At 44.1% G+C, this 23428-nt stretch overlaps 1 protein-coding gene across 4 annotated transcripts; it reads left to right on the top strand.

Annotated features, from left to right (window-relative positions):
- Positions 1 to 4656: 4656 nt before the first annotated feature.
- Positions 4657 to 23386, top strand: LOC135366758 (golgin subfamily A member 4-like). 4 transcript variants are annotated; one of them, XR_010414280.1, is made up of 27 exons: positions 4658 to 5006; positions 5433 to 5465; positions 5643 to 5789; positions 6274 to 6543; positions 6598 to 6645; positions 7492 to 7647; positions 8066 to 8179; positions 8791 to 8931; positions 9395 to 9605; positions 10150 to 10316; positions 10407 to 10502; positions 10752 to 10913; positions 11447 to 11596; positions 11659 to 11898; positions 12095 to 12334; positions 13056 to 14612; positions 14681 to 14791; positions 17026 to 17386; positions 18085 to 18215; positions 18725 to 18826; positions 20460 to 20593; positions 20654 to 20759; positions 20848 to 20895; positions 20958 to 21050; positions 21128 to 21145; positions 22993 to 23040; positions 23187 to 23386. XR_010414280.1 is itself a non-coding variant. In XM_064599647.1 (26 exons), exons 1-25 carry the CDS (start codon positions 4932 to 4934, stop codon positions 23002 to 23004), a joined length of 4905 nt encoding a protein of 1634 aa, XP_064455717.1. In that variant the 5' UTR covers positions 4658 to 4931; the 3' UTR covers positions 23005 to 23040; positions 23187 to 23386. The 4 variants fall into 4 exon arrangements, 3 of the variants coding, with proteins under 3 accessions (XP_064455716.1, XP_064455717.1, XP_064455718.1); XM_064599647.1 differs by lacking the exon at positions 21128 to 21145; XM_064599646.1 differs by lacking the exons at positions 21128 to 21145; positions 22993 to 23040 and having other exon boundaries at positions 4657 to 5006.
- Positions 23387 to 23428: the final 42 nt, after the last annotated feature.

The raw sequence follows: 23428 nt of genomic DNA, 5'->3' as shown, positions 1-23428 counted from the left end.
AAGAAAGGAATGTAATGTAATATAATGTAATCTTTGGAAATTGTGCAAAATAAATGCATATTTGTCCAAAGCACCAGTTACGCAAAAAACCAAACTACAGGCCTAGACCCGCGACAGGAAAAGCAATAAAATAACCTATTTAACACGGGCGACCACATTATTATAATGCTGCGCATTATTATTGGGCATTTGCTGTTAGCAGGCACCCTAGAAAAATAAAAGCTTGAATAAATGAATGTTTTGAGAGATTAAATGGATGGGTATTCTGAGCTTACTGCCTGCACCAAAGTTCACCCTTCCACAGCACCAAACAAGAACCCAAGCAGCACAACGTCTTGGCCCAATATTGGTCCAAGTTCGATCCAGTATTGGTCCATGTTTGGTCCAATATTGAGGCAAGATGTTGTGCTGCTTGGGAAACATTCACATGTGATGAACACTAAATTTAAAGTTGTGAAACATGTCATCATGAGATATTAAATGGATCTTTTTTCGAACTAGGGACAGCTCCAGCACCATGGTCAACTTTCCTGAATGGGGGAATGAACTTTCCCTGGTTGTAACAGCTCCAACCGAACGCCACAGCTTATACAAGTATTATGAACCTGGCTACTGTTCGGGTTCGCTGCTTATTTTCAAGGCGCAGGCTATTCTTAGTACCCTACGAGCAGCCAGCGAGATAACACAGGGGCCTTCCACAGATTCTTTCGTTCAAAACTGCACAACGTGTAGAGGATGTTTTTACATTTTACTTTCAAGTCGTGTTGCTACATACTGGACAAATCCTGATGCATTAAGGTTAGCCACAGTGCACCTCAGAACAAGCCCAAAGGGTTGTTGAGGAGCGGTGTCATTAAAATAAATGTGACTGGTGCTCTTCTCAACACATGCCTTAGACATGTGTTTATTCGCCTGCATAAGGCTCCGATTATCGCGAGCAGAATGCTTCTCAGCACCTTGGGCATGCGAACATGTTATTGGGAAAAGGGGTCCATTATTCAAATACAATACGCCGTGATACAGAAAGTAGGACTAGGAGGTGAGATATAACTAAGGGAACACTGTTATGCAGTAGGTATTGAGATACGGTGCACGCCCACTGTCTGGTCAGCAAAGTTTTCTGGCAGTGTATAGTATATGCAAGGACGGATCTAGAGGTGGGGTCAGGATGTCCTGACCCCCTCCTCAATTTCTGTCTTCACATAAAAAGGTCTGGGCAAGCTTCCTCCACCATTTCGATGCAAACACCACTGGTGGGGAAAGAAGCGTACCCCTCTTTCTTTTCATGTAAAAATAGAGGAAACATATGCTTGGCAGTATTGGTGGGCATATAAACACCCACGCACAATACAATACTCATGCAGAACCAAGCACTCTTTCTGTGTTTGTCATGATTCTCAATGCGTTCAGTGAGAATGGTCCATGCAATCTGCTCACGGACGGCAGGATGCTTAGCAGTTATCTACAACGATAGCAAAGTCTGTGAACCGAAGTCTGCACCACGCACTTCTGTATCATCAGCCGAATGATCAGTTTAGAGAAGCGGCGAAAGACCCGCCCATAAATTTTTTGTCTGTGACAGGACAAACAACATGAACTCTCGCACAAAAAGAAAGAAATGAACGTAGCTGACCTCTAGCGTGAGGGAGAGGACTTTGCGCCCCCTCTAAAATCACTTCCACGCGTTCAGGGGTTCCGTAAGAGAATGAGCAAAGTCTGTGTCACTCTGTAACTTAGCAGGACCCAATGGACGTGTGTTTGTGTCCGTGGACCGTAGCAGACAAATATTTAGGTGGTATGCGCTATGCAAGTAGGTCGGCTGTCTGCGCAGCTCCACAGTTTCCCTCTTTCCCCTATTGCCTGTGAAGCAATCTCGTTGGTCCACCTCTCAAATGGGGGGGGGGGGGCAACATTTCAAAGGTGAGGAGCACATGGTGTCTTCCGTCTTCTGAGCTCACAGCTGCTCACTACGATGCTGCTTCAGCCTTAAAGAGTGCAGTAGATAGCTCGACGAAAATTCTCGAACTATTATGCTCCATGAAAGAACGTTGTTCGCGATTACCAAACGTGTAATTCATTTACTTCTAGCGAACGTGTTCACCATGAAAACAATGCTATTCAAAGAACATAATCCGCTCGTGTCTCTCCTTCATCCTTGGAAGGGAACCACAACATTACAACGTATAGCAACACCGCATATTCCAGGTGCCTGAGATGGGGAGGTTTTCGCTTTCCCGGCCAATGACGGAACCCCGCTGTGACAAACCGCGGTTCGTGAGGGAACCGCTTTCGGAACTGTCGCGGTGACCCCGCGGAGCAATACAGCACTGAAAACATAGTGCGCACGTGAAATGGAACGTCGCAGGATTTTGGTACGGTTTGAACTGGCGATCTTGGGGTTGACAAGTGGAAAGATGTTGAGAATTTACCTGACTTCTTGCTATTACAACAAAATCAATGTATCGTCGTCCCGCATTTTGAATGGTTGGTGGTGCGAGACGTCAAGATGACGTGTAGCTGTGTTGCCAGGGCATCGCAGAGTGGGGCAATGGTGCGAAAGAGTGCAGTGAATATTCAGTCAGTTTGGAGCCATTATTTACTTCTTTTTGACAACAATTATTGGAAAAGATGCAGCATCGGCAACGTATCCAAACGCATCAAAAAAAAAAAAAAAAGTGCACCATGTATACCTGTTTATTGCCCCTTTAATAAAGGCCTTCGAACAGTTTTTGTGTCAGTTCCACTAACAACATTATACCAGCACGGCATAGCGTGCATTGCACAGACGTGCGCGGCAATCAGGACGTGTAATGTCACAAAATTTCCCTACACTACTAGTATAATCTTTGACGATCATTATCAACAGAGTGAAGGAGCAGCGCTAACCTCTTTAGCAATTTGGTCCAGTGCCTGATCTTCCACACTGTAGAGTTTAACAACACCTCTGCGTCGCCCTCCGATTGGAGTTGCCATTCTGAGATGCGCTCCGTGGGACTCATTCGTTAGTACCTGCAAAAAGAATTGTGGACAGTGTTGACCAGGACCAGTTTTACAACTTCCATGCAGCGGCCAACATTTCTGCCTATGTGCCAATATGTGCTTATGTGACCTCCATAAGCAGCAAGCCTGGAGCCACATACATATGCTATATTTAGGCATGTTAGTCTCAACCAGTACAGCATGTAAAGAAGGGAAAAAATTTGACTGAACCCCAAGACAAGGAAAACACAGACGATCACAAACATGTGTGATCGTCTGTGTTTTCCTTGTCTTCAGACAAATTTCATCATGTATTACCAGTTAGCCTGCATTTTGACTCTTACTCACTTTGTAAAGGAAAAAAGCTTGTCTGCCAAGTTATACATTAAAAATGATGACTGTGATCAAGGACCATCAGCTTTGGTAACGAAGTGTCGACCAATGACAAGAAAAAGGAAATATGTTTTTTTTTTTTTTTCTGTAGCAAATGAGGATGAGACATGTCCTCTTTTTTTTTTTGTCTGCTGACAACGTATTATTATTTCAGCTTATGATTTTACAGATAAGATACAAGCAGAACAGCAAAGTAGAATAAAAAGTGTGCAAAAGGTGTTGAATTTTAGTTTGTTTGAGGTTCGCTGCACACTGCCTTGCACTTCTGCTATTCTACCTGTGTATGATCGTATCATTTTTCCTATGACTCATGATGTAACCAAACTCGTCGGCCTTCAAACATGTTGACGTTGTAAATGTATACTGTTTTTACTTGGTTACGTCGAGACAATTATTGGCTCTGGTGCGTTAGGCGAGATTTCACACAACAAACGACTTCACACTGGGAATAATATCGTAATTCTCCCGCTGTGGGTTCTGAGCAACCCAGTCTCGCTTACGTTGGTTGATTTTTACGACTTAATAGTCACCAAAACAAAACAAATTCTCTACTTTTCTCTGATCATATGCCACGACGAGCCTACGTCAAGCAGCCTCAAGCGTAGATGCATTCAATCAAGCTACCAGCTCCTGTGAACACCTCTCAGCTATGAACTCACAGCGCTGACTTCGTTGGAGATCCACACTCACTTTGATAGCTACACACTCGGTGAAACTGTCAATAGTTACTACACGATCGTAATGTTAGTAACGACCGTACGACCACACCTCGACCAGGTGCTGCACATAGGATTCGTCGCACCTGTCAATGATGATGCGAGATACACCGGTAACGTTCACAGAGCAGCTATTTTCGCTTTAGCGGCCATGCAAGGTTAACACATAAGCTGTCAAGTTAAACTACTTCAATAGCATATGCGTGTTAAATGAAGAAGCAAAAATGCGGGGGCGAGAAAGGTACGAGAAGCTATTTGAGGAACACAAACCTACAGCAAATGTCCACATTCATGGCAAGTCGCCTGCTTAACTCCACATCATTTACACAATCTTGAAGTTTCGTCGTTCACTTCGGTGCATCCAATAAAGTGCCACACAGTCACAACATTAGAAAACGGACACGTGCAGGTCAATCTTCTTCAAGTTAGCAATTTACTCAGCGCCATGATTACTCAGATTCCCGGATGTCGCCAAAAACAGCTAATGATATACCGGAAGTAGGCACATAATGCTCTGGTGTAGGGATAGGGAAATCTCACGAGCGCCCACGAGTAGAGCCATAATGCTGCTAATGCTCTGTGTTATTAGGCGTTGCAGAATTTACAGACATATTAGTTACGTTTATAGAATAGAGTAAAACGTTTTAAATGAAACAACGATGTTTTTGTGTCCATGAACATCAACAATACATCGACACTAGTATAAGGATAAGGCATTTAAAGATGTTGGTGTAACGTGTATGGTGTTCGCTGCAGCCGTGCATAGTGGACTTCGTATCCAAGTGTATTCCTAAAAATTAAAATGTTTTATGCCGAAGCCGTGGCGTGAAGCAAGTATTCACAATGTTCAAGCGACTGAAGGAAAGGATAGAGGAAGTAAAGCAAACTCCTTTACGATTTCCCCAGTTCCCAGCTCAGGTAAGTTTGTTTACATGCACATCAGAGACACCCACCCTGATGATGTGCACAGAGTGTAGCACAAGGAGGTAGAAGATTCCTTAAGTATAGGGAATAAATCAACTACACAGTGGCGGTTTGTAAGGCCGTGAAGCCGGGGCTTTAGTTGCACATATTGCTATGCGAGACTTGGCTTTTGCAGCTAAAATTGGCCGGTCAAAACCTGCAGCTGGGACGTCTAAGATTTTTACATGCTTGCCAAGTACGTGTGAACTGGCATTGCAGGGGAGCAGATGTCTCATCGACATTTGTGGCTCCTGTCATGCATGTAACAGATCTAATGTTAGTACTTGAAAACGTTGATCACACTTAATAGTTGCGCTCATGCGATTCCTCAGTAAGCTCTACGGCCTATAGCACTGTGAACGAGCCGATTTTGTCTTGCAGGCAGAAAGCGGAGACGATTCCACCGCAGCGAATGTAAGAGCGATGGGAGTAACAATATTTCGTACTATACAGTATACCACTAGCTTTTAAGTTTTGATGTTTAGATGGACTGTTTCACGGTTCTCACTTCTTTATTGCTGTCTTCTTATGGTAAAAGGGGAAATTTTTTTTTGCGTGAAAATAGCTACTGTCACTGTCTACTATCAATAGGACCTCATGCACTTTGGTGAGACCAATGGGCCTGCCATACAGCCGGAACCAAGCAGCACACAGGCTACGCACACAACACCTGATCAGTTCAGCATAACAGACGACGACGATGCATCAAGCTCTTCCAATACTCCACAGAAGGACCGAGTAAGTGCACATGACCTGTGTGACCAATGCGTCCAAGAACACTTCTGTACATAGCAGGAACGTAGCCAGAAAAATATTTCGGAAAGGGTCCTGCAGGAAATTTACACTGAGGAGGAGGATTTCATTCCCGTTTTTCCTTTCTCAAATGCACTACAATTTTGGGAAGGTGGGGAGGTGAACCCTCGAACCCACCCCTCTTGACTACGCAACTGGTACTTACTCTTCTCCTTATAGAGCACATCTTTTACACATGACATCTCACATGCCTAAGTGTGCCTTACGTAGAAAGCTTGGAGTCTGTGCGTGAGTACCCTACAGTGACACCTGTGATGAAACATGGCCAGTCACATCTCGTTTTGTCAGCATTATGTAAATGTAGCATTAGCTTTAAATTTAGGTTTGCTGTGGATGTCACTATTCAAAGGTAGATTATGCTACGCCCTCAAGTCTGTAACTTCAGGGTACTCAAATCTCCCTTCTACAGTCTACCCAGGACTCTGCATTTGAAGAGATCTCAATATCCGAAGACCTGGAAAGACCAAGAACTCCGAGGGCCAGAAACTCGGACGCGGCCATCCTGCCGGTATACCACTCTCCCGATCGGCCACAGTATGTGCCGCAGTCGGACATTGAAAGTGAAGTGGAAGACCCACAGCATGGAATTAACTTGGAAAGCGTCTCCAAGGAGCAGCTGTTTGCAGCCTTCCAGAAGACACGTGCTCGGGTGCAAAAGTACAAAACGAAATACACAGAGGTTGGTGACAGATCTTAGACGAGGAATATTCCTGACAGTTTTCTTGTCTCGTAGGTGGTCAAGGCATACAAGGAGTTGGACGGAGAGAAAGACAAGATTAAGGTAGCGTATGTTTCTGGCCTGGAAGCTCCCAAGAATAAGATGTGCCACACTCAGTTTGCTTACCTGCCACATTGGCAACGTTTTCTTGACCCAAAAAAGCACTTGAGCAGACGACGATCCACTACGAGAGACAGTTAGAGGGCACTTCCCTCCACCCCGGCAGTGGCATGCTGTGGCTTCCCCCCAGTATAGTTTCAAGCGCTGTGTACGCAACTCATGTGTAAATATGTTGCTGCTGTGTCGTCTTTGAGTAAACATTATGCCTATTCAAATTTGAGATAGAACACTGACTTGAACTAACTTAAATACTGACCATGAGTCGTTCTGCACTGGCAGATGGTCTTTCCAGATGACGCTAACCGTCGTGCCGTCATACATTTTATATTATATATCCGCATATGAAGACTCAGATGCTGTAGTTATTGGCTGGTATCAAACTTTTCAAAATGTGTGCTATAAACCACTGTTTCATTACTCTCAGACATATTGCATTTTGCACTTTGTGCGCCATTGCTGTGAGTAAGCACATTACCAAGTCCAGCACAGGCTTTCAGTAGGAGTGTTGTGAAGCTTTCAGGCCTGGTGTAATACATGGAGGCCCTTAGGCACATTGCAGCGGCGTAGCCAGAAGAATATTTTGGGAGGGGTTCTATGGGAACCTTACGTTGGAGAGGAGGATTTCCCCATCGTTTCCCTATCCCAAATGCACACCCAAAGGTACGATTTTGGGAGGGTTTGAACCGCTTAACCCCCCCCTCCCTCTGGCTGTGCCAGTGGTACATTGGTACTAGTGTGTTTTGCAGTGATAGCGAATATGCTACAGCATTGATCTTTCCAACCCTCTAGCGTATACTAACGGACAGCCAGGACAAAGCCTTGCGGAGGATTGAGGAGCTTCGAGAGCAGTCGCACTTGGAGCAAAAAGCTAAGGCGCATCTAGAAGACAACCTGCGTTGCCTGCTTGAAGAGAAAGAAGAGATGATCAAAGTACTTCATACAAAGGTGGATTTCTCCCGCATGATAGAATAAGAAAGCAGCAGCCCACGCCATACCAGGGTATCTTAAAGGGGCAACGCAAAAGGAATATGTTGTGTTATGTGTAGGGGGGAATATGTTGTGTGAATTAGATACGCTATGTTACGTTAAAGGGGAATATGTGTCATGTTCAGACAATTATTTGATTTAATATAGTACCAGCAACGGCATCGTAGAATTCGATAGACAGGTCTACACAGCAATGGCATTTTTTTTTTTTTTTAAATTGTGATCACTCACATAACTGTGTCGAGAAATTTGACAATTTGTTGCATTTGGAAGGGGTTAGCACCTGCAGAATCTTGACGTAAAATAAAGTTGTCACTGCATATGTGGCAAGGTTGTGGGACATTATTCATGGGATATTCTGCTTAAAACTTAACAGGTCAGTCTCCTCAAGTCTGGTACCGGTCGAGACGTGGAATCTAGTGAGACCAATGAAGAACCCTCAAGATCTCCCCCTGCTGGGGACGAAGATATAGGTGCCTACAAGGAAAAGGCAAGTGCAGCTAAACATGTGAAATTGCAGTTCAACAGTGTGCAAAGAGTGTGCGATGCAGTAATGGTAACGTAAGCTGCCAATCAAATGGCCAAACAGTTACACCCAAAACGTTTCACTCTGCTCACGCAAGAATAATGTTAGCAACAGTGAGCTGTAGCTTTTGGCGCAGTATTGTGACTTGGGCGTGACAAATGGGACGATAACGTTTCTAGCAAGTGACAGAAGTCTATAGATGCAGTTTGAAAAAAGAAATTGAAGTTAGAAAGAAATGTCATTCACATCTTCTTTTTTTTTTAAGAGGGACACTTCTCTAGAGAACAGAAGGACATTTTGAATGACTTACTCTTGCATGAGCTGTACACAGGCCACTGGGGCACATAAAAAAATAAATAAATAAATAAAAACACATTAAATTAAAAACACATTAAAAATCTGCTTGGGATGTCCACCATTTTTGGCAAGTCTATAAAACATACAGTTATCTGTTCATTGTTACAAAAGGATGTACTAAATGGATTTGCACCAGTACCGTAGCGAGCAGAGTGTAAACGTAGTCTACTGCCGAATGCTGTAGAAAATCACTGACAAATTGTCTGTTGCATTCTTAGGTGAAACGCCTCGAAATTTTGCTTGCCAAATGCAAGGACACCATCAAGAGTGGTCGTGAGAGGACCACTCAACTGGTTGAAGAGAAGGAAAGCCTAACGAAAGCTCTTGAACAGAAAGTGAACGAGCTACAGCAAGTGCAGGTGAGTCTTAATAACGTGGTTTTTGTTCTCAGTTGGTTGACAAAAAGATTCTGCAAAGCAATACCTGCTTACAGTTCACTGGTAGTAATGTACAGCAACTCTGACTCATTGCTAGATCAGGTGCTTTACCGCTGAAAGCTATCAGTGTTCATACTTATATTCGTCTAAAATGTGAAAAGAGCTTCTCTCGTATTTTATTCCGCCAAAAATCCGTTCTTCCGCTCGATATCGCCCGATTTGACAGCTCCCGAAATAGAACCCGATTTTTCCCCTGATTTTTAGAAAACACAAGTCAAACACAAGATGAATGCTCCTGCTTACATGGCAGCAGAAAGCTGTGACGTTTTGTGCATCTTCCAGTGAAGTATACTGGGGAATGTCGCACGTGTGACTGTCAGTGTGTTTGACCGAGTAGCTTTGAGGCCTCTTCTCATTATGCTCATTGTACTGGCCCTCGATCTAGGAGAAAGAAGCGGAGGTACAGGCCGTCCTGCGCGGGAAGCTGCAGGACTTGCGGGAGGAGACAGCTCTGGCACGCGCTCAGCAAGAGGAGGCGATGGCAGAGACGAAGCGCAACATACACCACGAACTGGAGCTCAAGGAAAGGCAGCTGACCGAGGCGCAAGAGCAACTGCAGGAAGCACACGCTGCAACCGAAGCCCTTAAAGCGCAGCGTGAGTCTCTGGAAAATGCCATGTTCAGGTTCATATTGTGTGTTGGCAGATGCGACTGTGTCCAGAAGATCCTGCATCGTCACGTGGGCTGGACGCCAGCCTGAAGGCGAACTTGTCGTAACATCAATGTAACAAATCTGTCTTTTTCTTCACGTTCATGGTGTTTCAGTAACCATGCAAAAAAATGGAATAATAGAAGTATGCTGTGGAAAAATATGCGATCTGTAGGGAACTTTTGCCACATACTACAAGTCGTTTTATCATATTTTAATTAAAACCAATTTAATTTATTGAATTGAACTTTGAATCATACGAAGTTAAGGAAACTTTTTCTTGCTAGAATCAGCAAGCGCACTGCGAATTTACCGGGATCCACCTCAAAATGTGCTACCCAGTGCAATGGCAGCATCTGGCAGAGAGGAGAAGCGCAATTGGTCCCCCTCTCTCTCTGTCTTACTCTCTCTTACTCTATTACTCTCTCTGTTATTACTCTTACTGTTGCGGAGTATTGACATTCAAATTGACTTTTTTTTTGTGTGTGTAGTGGAAGAGAACAAAGCCACACTTGAAAAGAAAGAGAAGGAGCACGAGGAGGCTCGACATGGGTTAGAGCAGCAGCTGACTTCTCTGGAAAGGACACTCGAGGAGGAGCGTAAGATATCTCTTCAGGAGCTTTCCCGTGGAAAGGCAGCAGCCCTCAACCTCATGAAGGTGCGTGGACGGTTACGGAGTGGCAAAAGAACCCACCCGAGGAGCAAAAACTTTGGTTTGCTTCAGAGTTTATTCCTTTGTCTAATCTAGCAAGAATGTGAGAAAAAGATTCAGGCTGCAGAGCACAACTGGGTGCAAAGGCTGGAAGCTTCGGAAAAGGAGTACCACCGCAGGATTTCAGAAAAGGTAAGACCAATCCCTGTAAGCACTTCATTTGTAAATAGACGAAATACGAAAACACCGCCAAGATGCTCCAAACCGTTTGAATTTTATTTCGACTGCCGCACTTTGTTTGCAGAGAAATAGGCTCTCTTCGTCATTGTTAATTCCGTATATACTATCAGTTTTCTGCATGACTGTTTTTAGATCAGTTCAGATCAACATATGTGAAGTGATTAACTTTTTTGACTTGTTGATGATTTTTACACTACATAGGAGAATGAACTACACAAGGTAGCCAAGAAGCTTTCGGAACTCAAGTCAATCACGGAGGAATCCGAAGACTTGGCTGCTGATGACAGGGAACAGCAGAACTCCACTCCAAATTACGAAGTGCAAAGAGACAGCTTACTCAAGGACATCGAACTCTACAAAAATGTAACACTTACACATGTGCTTTTATTTTACCCTAAGTGACAGTGGTACTCTAAGTGACAGTTGCATAGGCCATGCAGTGTGTCACCGGCATAAAAAATTCAGTTTTACTGTTTTTTTTTACTGGGTTTAACCCTACAACAGAGGGCCCTAGGCATAAATCATTCATTAAAGTACCATGTTTTGGAAAAATGGGGATACAATGAATGTTAGACTGCAAGCATGAGTAACACGAAGAGCAGACAAGTGGGTACAAGAATGGGTATAAGACTTTGTGGCATCAGTGATCCTGAACTGATTTCAGATTGTGAAAGTTCCTTCGTTCTTCATTGTCACGATTCTTAAGAGAGGGAAGGTGTAAATTGTGGCTTCTTTTGATCACAAATAACAAACGACGCAACTGATCCTGTTCCTTTTATGTGGAGGTCAGGGTAATGGTATCTCTTTCCGCGAGAAGTTTTGCACTTCAGTGCCCCTTTAAAAATAAAAAATAAATGTGTCAAAATAAAATGCTCAATTTTGCAATGTAACTGCAGGTAAAGGAAAAGCTGGAACAGACTGTGAAGGAGCTGAAAGAAGAACTGCAGCAGAAAAATGTTTGCTTTCATGCTGAGAAGGAAGACCTGCTTCAAAAGCATAAGACAGAAGTGGAACAGCTCAGACAAGAGCATTTGAATGCTCTGAAAGTAAGTGAGTCTAGTATAACCACACGCTGAAAAGTATCCTGATGATATGCAACAAATTTCAGGAAAGTCAAAGTGAACTGGAGAAGGTTTCAATGCTGCAAGAGGAACTTAAATACGTGAAGGAAAAGCATGCCGAAGAAGTCGAAGAAATGAAGAAGAATTGGGAACACGCGTGCGACTCAAATATTACGTCCTTAAGGGAGCAGCATGCTCTCGAACTGCATTCACTTGAAAAGAAGTGGTCGGAGAAGCTAGCGTTCGAAACAAGTGAACTCGAAGCAAAGTTGGAGGAGTTAGCTCAGGTATGGCATATTAAATATTGTCTCACGCTAACCAGGGTCCAGCCTAGGACAGCATGCTACAGACACTGCCTAAGTTCAATTGAAGAACTATGTGACAACAGAAATTGGGAGGGGGTCAGGGCTGACACTTTTTAGTACTTACACAAGCCTTGAAATGGGTGCTAAAGTGCTTCATACTTGTTCTCCTTCTATACAGGCCCATTCCGCATTAGTGGAGAGCAGTGCCTCTCTTCAGTCTCAACTCGATGAAAAGGACAGGCTTCAAAGTGAGGAACTGAGAAGATTAAAGTCCGATTATGATGCGAGTAGGCTGCTAGCAGAACACAAGCTTTCTGAAGATTACAAAAATGAGCTGGCACATTTGAAGTGCGAGCTGGAGAAAGAGCACATGGCTCAGGTTAATGAGTTGAAGAAGGCTACTGATGCCGCACTTCAGGTACGTCTACTTAAGCATTGTATTATTGCTGTGTTTAGGGCTGTGCAAATAGGTATGTACCAGAAGCAATTGCAACGCAACTAGATATGTAACCGAAGCAGATACGAAGTGAGTATAGTTGCATAACTGCAGGGAATAGATATGTACTTGAAGCAAATATGAAATGAAGAGGCTTTAGCAAAGCAAATACGAAGCAAATAGGTATGTACCCGGAGCAGGTGGGAAGCATGTAGTTATATAGCCAAAGTTAATACGAAGTGAATAAATATGTCCCTGAAGCAAATACAAAGCAAACAGATCTGTACTCGAAGCAGATACAAAGCAAATACCTAGCTACATACCCGGATCAAATACCAAGCGAATAGTCATATAAATATAATCAGCATATAAATCTGCATAAAAGAAGCAAACAGCCACATAATCGTACACGTGTAACCTTACACGTAGACGTAATCTTACAGCATCATACATAATCATATCAAGGAACACTTACTCTCCTGCATACCTTCTCTTGTGGCATTTTCGGGCTTATGAGTGTAGCTTTTGAACTATTTGAATATATTCATTTTGAAAGAGACATTCCTTTGATTTTCATACAGAGTTCCATGTTCGATTTGAATTCCAGATTGAATACATGATTATCCCACTTTTGTGCTAAAAATCGCTGAATATTCACACAGCCCTGGCTGCTTTGCTGACCTTAGAATATTTTGTCTCTCAGGAAAAGACACTACTGAAGGAAAAGCTGTCTGAGCTTGCCTCAGCCCATGAAGAAAGCTTAAAGGAGAAGTTGAACGAAATTGCTACACTTCAACAGCATAACAAAGACCTTGTCACAGGACACAGCACATTAGAAGGTGAACTAAGCAGTTATAAAACCAACATGCAGACATTGCAGGAACAATGTCAGAAGTTAACCAAAGAACGAGAAGATGTCAGAAAGGATGAAAGCCAAAGATTAACGGAGTTACATGCTGAGAGGGATTCCTTACAGACGGAGCTTCGACAGCTCCAGTCCCAATTAAAAGAGTCACAAAGTAGTGTACAAGACCTTGAAAACCAGATACAATCCGTAAAATCTGTACATGACCAGGAGAAGGAATATCTTGAGCAGAAACTGCAACATGCGCTAAGTGATGAAAGGCATAAGTTTGAAGAAGAAATACAACAACTAAGAAGTGTGCTTGAGAGCACTACCACGTCTCTACAGACAGAGAGGGAGAAAATTGCAGAGTTGAATGCTCAGTTGTCATCCCTCAGGTTAGAGGGAGAGACCGTGTCAGAAGAGAGGGCTTCAGCACGTCTGCGGTGTACAGAACTGGAAGATCAATTGAGTGCACAGCTGCAGGCTCTCCAGTCGGCTGAAGAGCAAGTAACGGCACTGTCATCACAGTACAATTCCCTGCAGGAAGAAACACAGTTCCTCCACGATGAACAGCGCAGACTAAGTGACCATATAAAGTTCCTAGAAGGCTGCCAGGATGCGCTTAAGGCTGAGCTTCAGCAAGAACGAGAAGAAAAGTCATCACTACAAGGATCTCTCCAGAACGACAGTGAAGAGTTACGAAGGATACAAAACGAAAGTGACAGCATAAAGACTTGTCTTGAAGACGAAATCAAACAGCTCAAAGGGGAAATATCCTCTTTGGAGCACAAGCTAGATGACCTGACCAGTAGCAACACCTTGCTGCAGTGTCAGCACAAGGAACTGACGGTCGTCTCTAAAGCCGAGAGGGAAAATCTCAAAGAAATTCACAGCCAGTTGGAAGTTACCCAGGCAGAAAGAGACGCTCTCAACTCGAGGGTAGAATACCTCACCGAGAATGAGCAAGGTATGAACCAGAGGAACGCAGCATTAGAGAAGGAAGTTCAAGTTCTAATAGCCACGGTGGAGGACCTTAAAATGTCCTTGGTCCGATTAGAGGACGAGAGGAACGGCCTTACCGCGGAGCTGGATGCAACGAAAGGGCAGTTGCAGACCCTGCGAGTGGCTCACGAGGATCAACTTCAGAGCAGCCTGAAAGAGAGGGAGACCTTTCAGAAGGCACTGGGTGATCTGGAGAGCCAGTATAACATAGCAGTGGAGGAACAGAAAGCAGTGGAGCAAGAGGTGAAAGCCCTGAGAAGCAAAGACGAAGACGCAAATCATTATTTGGAGGAGCACGACAAACTAGCATGCAGAGTGGACGAACTTGAAGAAGAAAACAAGGCATTACGTTGCGCACATGAGGAGAGGATGAAATTATTTGAGGACCAACTGGCTGAGAAGTCTAAAGAGGTTAGTTTCGAGATTGTGCAAACGAAGGCTTACTTTTGATCGAAGACTGCTCTGTCTTACATTTTCAGATATTGTGCTATACTGAAAAGCTTGCGCAGTCCGAGTTATCCCATGCAGCAGAAGTTGAGGAGTTACATAAAGGGGCGAAGGAGAAGGAAGAGCAGTACAGGTCACAAATTGTAAGTTTGTAATTTGGCTTAGCCATGACATGACCTTTTATACAGTAAAACCCGCGGATAGCGATGTATAACGATATCCCTCGTAGAACGATGGTTCGTGATTTTACTGTCAAAATATACATTTTTTCTACGAGGAAACGACCCGCGTATAGGTGGCGTGCATATGACGTCACACCATAGCTTTACCCGTGCTTTTTCCCTCTTTCTGGTGAACCGGCGCACCCTGCCTATACGCGTGCTTCTTTTCACTCTTTCTCGTGATCCAGCTTACGCAAATGCACCCCACCTATAGCGATGGAGACCGCGGTTCCGAGTACTCGTATAACGATGTTGGACGCTGTCCCGTGCGCGTAACCTCGCGGCGATTTTCGCCGGGATAAGATACAGTAGAATCACGATGCTACGAATCTCACGGGGTAGCGGAAAAAATTCGTATCATCCGAAATTCACATCAAAAGAATTCAACCAAAATAAAAACTGAGGCAAGAAAATAGACAGCGACTGTTCATTTTCCAATACTGTCAGTTAAAGGGTAGGTGGTAACGCTTTTGTGTCTCCGTATTTGGCCAATGCTGCTCAAATTCGCGAGATGATTCAAAAGGCCTAGCACGTGCTTTTCACCCGCGAGTCGCGCGACAGTGTTCTAAAGCGAGCTTCTCCTAAAGCACGGAGGCGTTAGGTGAAGCCGACTTGCGGAATGGTGACGTGTAGTGTTGCCAGAAGTTGTCCTGCTATGTTTTCTGGTTCCCTCCACGAGTTCTGATCGCTGTTTTCCTAAGCCAGTGCGATGTCACACAGCTTCACGTTTTTTTTAAGCATCTGTTTCTTTTTCTTTTGCTACACGCGGGGTGGCGCGCGACTTTTCGGGGACGCGCTATTTAGGTCAGACCTCGTATAACGATGTACCCCATGTAACGATGGAATTCGCGATTACCGTCAATATCGTTATACGCGGGTTTCACTGTAATTGTTTCTTTCCATACGAAAAAGATACAGGTCAAAATGACCAGTTTTTAATCAGGCTGACAAAGGAGCGCATGTTTAAAATAAGTGACTGAATTCATAATATGGAAAGGAAATATTCTGTTGGCCTGGAATTATTAGACTTTTGACATCTTAACGGACCAATAGAATTGCTCATAAAAAGCCTTTTTGGCTACTGCACGCCCTTGAGCCCTGGTCTTCAGTGGACAGCATGTGTCGGATCTGAAAATGAAACTGCCATTACCTGAACAAACAACAGCTCTTACTGACAAAGAAAAGCCTTTGCCGGATTCATGAAAAGCCACATATTAAGCCTTGTGCGTTTAGTGCAGCTTTTATTGGTAAAACAAGTATGCTTGAAGATATCCGAGCATTAGAGGAAACTGCTTTTTTTCGTACCATGTTACAATAACATTGCTTACCATTACCTACACTGATGAGCCCATGTATCAGTTTGTAGCACTTGTGGAACCGGTAGGATTATCACTGCACCATACGCATATATTGGCTGGCTATTCCCTTCTCGTATTTTGGATCTTTTGTTCGTGCAGCTTGCTTATTTGTGTCGGTAATTGGAGAGAAGGAATTTTTGTGCAGTAGCAATTAAAGGTCATGTATCATGCGTTTGTTGAGGAAGCGCCAGAGATGGGAACAGAACAGGGTTTAATGAACAGATGATTAGAACTACTGTATAATGAGTGAAGGCGTGCGCGAGCACCCCCTTCTTCGTTTTCCTTAACACTCCGGCCCGCGACTTGATGAGGTGGTCTCGACTTTGTACTGACGATCGATGATGAACGACTCATGCAGGGACACCCGACAGCGAGCCTGGCGTCTAGGTCGTAAGGTCCCTGGTTCGATCCCGGGTTTCGGCACCATTTGTTGAGGAAGCGCCAGAGATGGGAACAGAACAGGCTTTAATGAACAGATGATTAGAACTACTGTACAATGAGTGAAGGCGTGCGCGAGCACCCCCCTTCTTCCTTTTCCTTAACAGCGTTAAATGAAAATTTTAGGCAAATGATCCGAGACGAGCTCCGTCTAGGGACGAACACAACAGATAGAGCCTCCAAGAGCCTATGGGACAAAGTCAACAAGTAATTAACAAAAAAGCCCTTGAGTGCCAGGAAAAGCAGGGGGTTGAACCTGGACCCTCCCGATGAAAAATGTAGAAGTGCACTAGTGTCTTCCATGATTGGCTTCTGCATACAAGTGCTTACAGTGGTGGAACCACATGTCCTCTTCATCAGGACACACTGCAGCAGGATTTGAAGACACGGACGGAACAGCTGGATGAAAGCCTGATTGTGGCTGAGGAAAGGGCTGCTCTAGCAGCAGTGCAGCTTCAGGAAGCTGTTCACAACGTAACAGCTCAAAGCGATGCTGAGCTTGCGTCAACCAACAAAGAGCTTTCACAGAAAATATCCAGTCTTGAAGCAGAGCTATCAAGGCAGATGGCTGAGGCTAAGGGAAAGATCCAAGAGCTGGAGGACACTCTTGCCGAAAAGGACAGTGCCATTCACAGTCAATTTAAAGAGGTGGCTCGCTCTTTTTCTTCCCAGCTGGAAGCACAGGAGGCTGAACATGATCAGTCTTTATCAAATGCAATAGGTGAGCTTGATTTATAAGTTATTTACTGGTAGTAATACTAAAAAGCACTGAAGTTTCACTTGGTTTATTTTGGTACAAGGTCTCATGCAGCAGACTACATTTGATCAGTGTTTATGATGAAGTGTAGTCTCCTACACGAAAGTTGAACACTGGAGACACTGAAGCTCCACTTGGTTTATTCGGGTGCAGGCTTTCATGTAGCAGACCAGTGTACCTGGTGAAGTATAGTCTGGAACATGAAAACTAAACACTGAAGCTTCACCTTGTTTATTTGGGTGCCAGCTTTCATGTAGCTTGCCATGTACTTGTGTCCCTGATGAAGTGTAGTCCGCCATACGAAAGCTTGTACTGGAATAAACCAAGTGAAGCTTCAGTGTTTATTATTATTATTATTACTATTGCTTGTGCCCATCTGAACGAAGCTGAACATCAGCATTCCTCTGAGGATATTTACTGCTGAACCTTCATCACGTCCCTCTTCCGAGCGTCTGTCTCAATCACCTTTTCAGCCCTTGCTGTAGTCTCGCTTGACTCACTAGTCGCGAGTGTTCCTTCTTTCACATTTCCAGGTAATATAAGGCAGTGAACAGCATTTCTTGGGTTTTGTATTTCTTTATTGTATTTCTTGTACTGGGTCGCATCTCGATTGGAGCATGCTCGTGTTGCAAGAAGTGCCGGATCTGTTGTCTCTCATTCAGATAAAGCCCAGCAGATCGAGGCAAAGCTGGCAATCGAGCACCGCCGTGAAATGGAAGCGCTCGAGCAAGAGTTGGCCGAGAAAGTGAACGCACTGGAAGAGGTACACGAGCACTACCAGGAGCTTCTGAAGGTACTACCCTGCCACTCTTGATTTCCTGCCCTTTTTCTTTCTTTCACCATATAAACTGGAAGTCACAGGGCAGGATCGCTAAGCCTAAGTCTCCCGTGAATATACGAGTGTTTTTATTTGGGGGAATACTTAGCTCCTCGTGTTTCATGGTCAGACGTTTTTATGTCCAGAGTTCTGTTACGTAGAGTTCCATTTCCGCAATTTTACTGTAGGTTTAGCTTGCATAAGTGCATCGTTGTGCACCATTGGAAGCTTTTCCCGAGTGTGCGAATGCGACTTCAGTTTTTATTCACGCACCCTCTACAACATTATCGACCTAGTATGTGTAAACAATGAGAATTAGCCGAGGTAGGCTACCAACATGGACGGCACGAACACATTAGCCTACAGCATCTTTCTTCCGACTTATTCGAATTTCTAGTAGTAAGTGTGTTGGGTAATTTTAAGAAGTGTGTGTAAAACACATTATGAATGATCAAAACTTACACTGATATTTGTTCTTGTTGTAGCAAAAGGATGAGGAGCTCAAGACGCTCCGCAGCGAGACGGGCCGTCCCTCGGAGCCCGCGGAAGATGGTGGATGGGATGATGAGTGGCCGAAAATAGATGAGGTAAATTTTACATTTTAGAGATCTGAATCTAATTTGAGAATCAAAACCAGATCCATGTTAAAGAATGCCAAGTACAACCAATATGGGTATAACAAGCTATGGTGGAATTAGATAAGGTCATCATTGTGTTACAGTATATCCATACATGTAAGGCAAGCATTACAGGAGTCCACCATGATGGTACGACAGAGATATACCAATAACAGTCTCAGAGGTTGAGGTTGCGAAGGTTCATCGACCTCTGAGACTGTTATTGGTATATCTCTGTCGTACCATGTCGTACCAGCATCGTGTAACAGATGACGCTCTCTCAGGAGCACTGGTCTGCGCGACCTCCCCTCAGAGACGATATTGGTATAGCTCCGCCATGCTCGTCACTGCCAATAGGAGATAGCTTCACCATGAGCTGGAGACTACAGAGAACAGTGCTGTGCACAGTGCATTCGCAAGTGTCACATATCACATAGTGCAACATATGAGTAGCATAAGTCTGGGTAGGAATTCTGTCAGTACCTACTTCATCTGAGGCACATCCAGAGTTCTTCTCCATAGGAGGTTAGAAAGTTGTTGGATTTTTCCGATTTTTCAGATTCTGTGAGGAGCGCGCAAAAGTCCGAATAATTGAGCAGTCCAAAAAAACGAAATTCGCTTCAAAAGTCAACTTTATTAAGTACTACTAGGCCGGAAAAAGTTGGCGATGCTTTCTTAACAGGCAGTCTTCCATCTCTGCCTGATAACATCGGCTTCTGCTTCCATCTACATCTACATTGTACAGCTGCTACTTCCCGAAGCGATATCGTATAGCGGCGAAAGCGCCGCTGTCGCGTTCATTAGTTCCGAGTTTGACGGATGCGCTGGGAGACTGCAAGTCGTCGATATCCCGAACACGTGGAGGGAACATATTAGGACAACTTCTGACAACATTAGGGGTCACCATTCCGCAAGTCGGCTTCACCTAACGCCTGCGTGCCTTAGGTGAAGCCCGCTTTACTTCGCGGGTGGACAGCACATGCTCGGCTTCGCGAAGCGCCACGACAGGACTCCTTCACTGAGAGTATTGGAAAATGAACAGTCACTGCCTATTTTCTTGCCTCAATTTTAATATTTGGTTTCCCTGACCTTCGCATTGCCCACGTCATGCGCACGTGGTGTGCTGACAACCGCTCGGGACGCTCGCGGGCGCGGCAAACCGCGTCCGAAAAATCGAGCGATGGACCTGTACGGCATCCGAAATTTTGGACGCTGTTACACATTAACTCTATAGCATATGTGCGACGAACCTATGGCGCTCGCTCAAATGCAAGCGGATATCATGATACACAGAGGCGACAGGGCACAATTATAGACTTCTTTGGTGCAGCTGGTGGGGAAATAATGTTCAATTTAGTGATTGTCGGGTTTTTCGGACTGCTGTGTTATTCAGACATGGTCATTCGGTGACATTCGGTCACCGTCAAGTCCTGAAAATTGGTCGGCTGCTGTATATAAATATAGTGTCGGTCAATCTGTGGCTAGGCTCATGGAAGACGCTGAAAATCTTGTCTGCATCACGTGCAATTATTCCATAATTCCTTGCTTAACCATTCGTTACCTGCCACTATTCAGAACAAACGGCTACTTACTTATGATTCAGGAGGAATGGAGTGGACCGTCAAGTGACCATTCCCCGGCACACCAGAACCAAGCTAAAGGAAACAAGAACTACGATAAAAGCACCGTTTACCTGCAGCAAATAGAGACCCTGAAGTTGGCCATTGGGAAGTACCAGTAAGTGCCTACTTACTCTGTAAACATAACGAATTGTATTCTGCTTTGCCGGTATTGCAGAGATGAAATTGGAGATCTGCGGTGCATTCTGGGATCGCGGCAGAATAACAATGGAAGTCCAGCGTCGAAGAACTGCGTGAGGCTTCCGGAGCCCACCGAGTATGAGGTAATTCTATACGACACATTTATTAAGTGAGGATTAGAAAAAAAAAGCTTTCTCTACCACGTTATGGAATGTTTACTTCTGTGCACAGTACTTGAGGAACATACTCTTCGAGTATATGATGGGGAAGGAGACTGTGGTAAGTAGACTCTCATGTAGACGTGGAATGTGAGCTAATGTCTGTGTCCTTCTCTTTCTCAGACCCTATGCAAAGTAATAGCAGCAGTGCTGAAGTTTACAGATGAGCAGACCAATCAGATCCTTCAGCGAGAAGCAGCGAAACAACAAGTCCAGGTAATGAAATTGTAATGTCCAGCGCACTACGTAACAAAGCAGTCGTTAATGGTACCCTCTTCTTTACTGATGTGTAGGTACAGGAAAAGTAAAAAGTAAGATTTCTGCTTTCTTCGACTTATCTTAGTTTTAGGACCAGGACTTTTGCAAACAGGAGTGAGCATGTGCATTCTGTTGAATTTAGCACCTAGTTTTCAAACGACGATATTTTGCTGAAGCGTGGCCGTAGAGTTGACTGCCAGCTGCGTATTCAATGGGTGCGTTAAGTAGGCGCCCCTCTTTTGGCGCACTCAAATCAGCAGGACGAGACACCCGGAGCGGCCACTAACCTGCAAAGAGAGACTTTGGAGCACTACACTGCTCGCTGATGCCGCTTCCCGTTGCCTGATCATGAATTGATTGGCTTAGTTTGAACCTATAGCAACGTTTTATGAGACTGCGGCAGTTGTGAAGAGTATTCCTTGTGACAGCGAATGAAATGGGGAAGATGGGAATTTGTAACAGATGCCATAGGAGCTGTTTACTGTGAAGATGGTGCACTCTTTCCTGCTGTCCTCTCTCCATCTGTCCACATCTGTACGCTGCTCATAGCCACGGTTGCTTCATGGCGCTAACACGGAATAATAATAATAATGCAGTCAAACTCCTTTATCGTGAACACCTTTTTAACGAAAATACCACTACAGCAAAAATTTTTTGTGGTCCCGCTGGAGCCCTATAGGTCCAATAATGGACATCCTTTTTAACGAAAATACCTTTACTGCAAATTTTTTTTGCTGTCCCCTGAGTTTTGTTGTAAAGGAGTTTGACTGTATTTTTAAAAAAGACTATGGTGTGAAGATGTCTGCATTAAAGCACCGCATTTCCCGCGAATAACCGCCTATATCCGTGTGAAAGTTGTCCACTAATAAAGAAGCATGATAAGTTATAAAAAATATTAGTTTACTGAAATCGGAGCACTGGGTAAAATAGAAAGTCCGTATTTTGCTCCCGAGCCAACACTTCGAAGGCCGTCCTGCTGCCGCTCAACAGGAAGTACGTCGCGGAAAATCTACAGCACCTGGGCGCTTGTCGTCTGCTTCCACGCAACGAAATGGAACGGGAGCTTGAAAAGCGGCTCGGAGTCTCGCACTCCTAGGTGCGCGAGTGTCGCGTTAATTGAGTGGAGTCCGAAACACTCGTGCCCTGGGGCACCTACTTAGCACACCCATTGTCACAGTGGCCCCTATAATATTTGTGCCGAAATTTCTCGGAGCTGTGGAACGTTGCATAATAAGTAGAGCCTGAAGGTCTAGGGTTTAGCCAGATTCTTCCCCGAATTGAGGGGTTCCTCTTTAGCTGGAAACCCAATTTTTACCCGACAAATTGCCCTCACTGAGACACCTGTAGGAACGTGCACTGACTTGTTTGGCAACAAATGCAATTACATCACCGTTTGTACCAAACCAGGACAGTTAGTTTCTGCCCAAACTTAGTATACTGGACCTTTTTCAACCCGAATTCCCGTGAATTTAGAGTACCCCCATTTTATTTACCCCCAAAATTTAGAAAAAAAAACATTTCCCGAAAGCTTCAAGATCTAATAATAAGCTCCTGACATATGTGTATTTTGTACCTTAGTTTGGTGACAGTCATGTCAAAAGGAAGCCCGAAACCACGGAACTATACTTAAGACATGCATCTTATCCATTCTTTCAGCTCATTTGCAGTCATGTAATGTCGCGTATCTAAACGTTACTGTTTCTGTTCAGATTGGTTGTTTCAGTGAGTAGACATGTCAGTGCAATGAAACTTGTGACTTTTGCCAGACAAAGACGTTGAAATAGTTCCAGACTACGCATATCCACGTTAATTCAAAGCTGATGTCACGCTTGTTGCTTCTAGTTATGTCCTAGTTAACATCCTTGTACTTCGCGCTAACATTTCTTCGCTTCTGTTTTAGATGAAATCATGAACACCAGGTGCACTGTTGTTTGGCTGAAGAGCTTTGGTACTTACAAATTAACCTTTTTGCTTAGAATTTTGTGACTCAGTAATAGGACTACTTTCTATGTGGTAGCTGCACAGAGCATTTGCTATAGTAATTTATTAGCCAACAATATCCCAAATTTCTTACAATTCTTTTTTTTTTTTCAGGCACTTCAGTGGTCTCAGAGGTGATTCTCAAGGTTACTTTTCAACACAGCTAAAAATACTGAGCAGCAGGCTCATGCTGCACTATGCCGTACCATTCCAACAAATGTAAATTACCGATGTGTTCCGCAAATATTTATATATATATGTATATGGAAAATATTAAGATAGTTTATAAGGATGCAATAAAGATGGGTATTCTACCTGTTGTTGCTTCTCCCGCTTAAACTGAAAGCTAAAAAAGC

The sequence above is a fragment of the Ornithodoros turicata genome, chromosome 8 (assembly GCF_037126465.1).
Source record: "Ornithodoros turicata isolate Travis chromosome 8, ASM3712646v1, whole genome shotgun sequence".
NCBI lineage: Eukaryota > Metazoa > Arthropoda > Arachnida > Ixodida > Argasidae > Ornithodoros > Ornithodoros turicata.
This window is presented reverse-complemented; position numbering and strand designations above follow the sequence as displayed.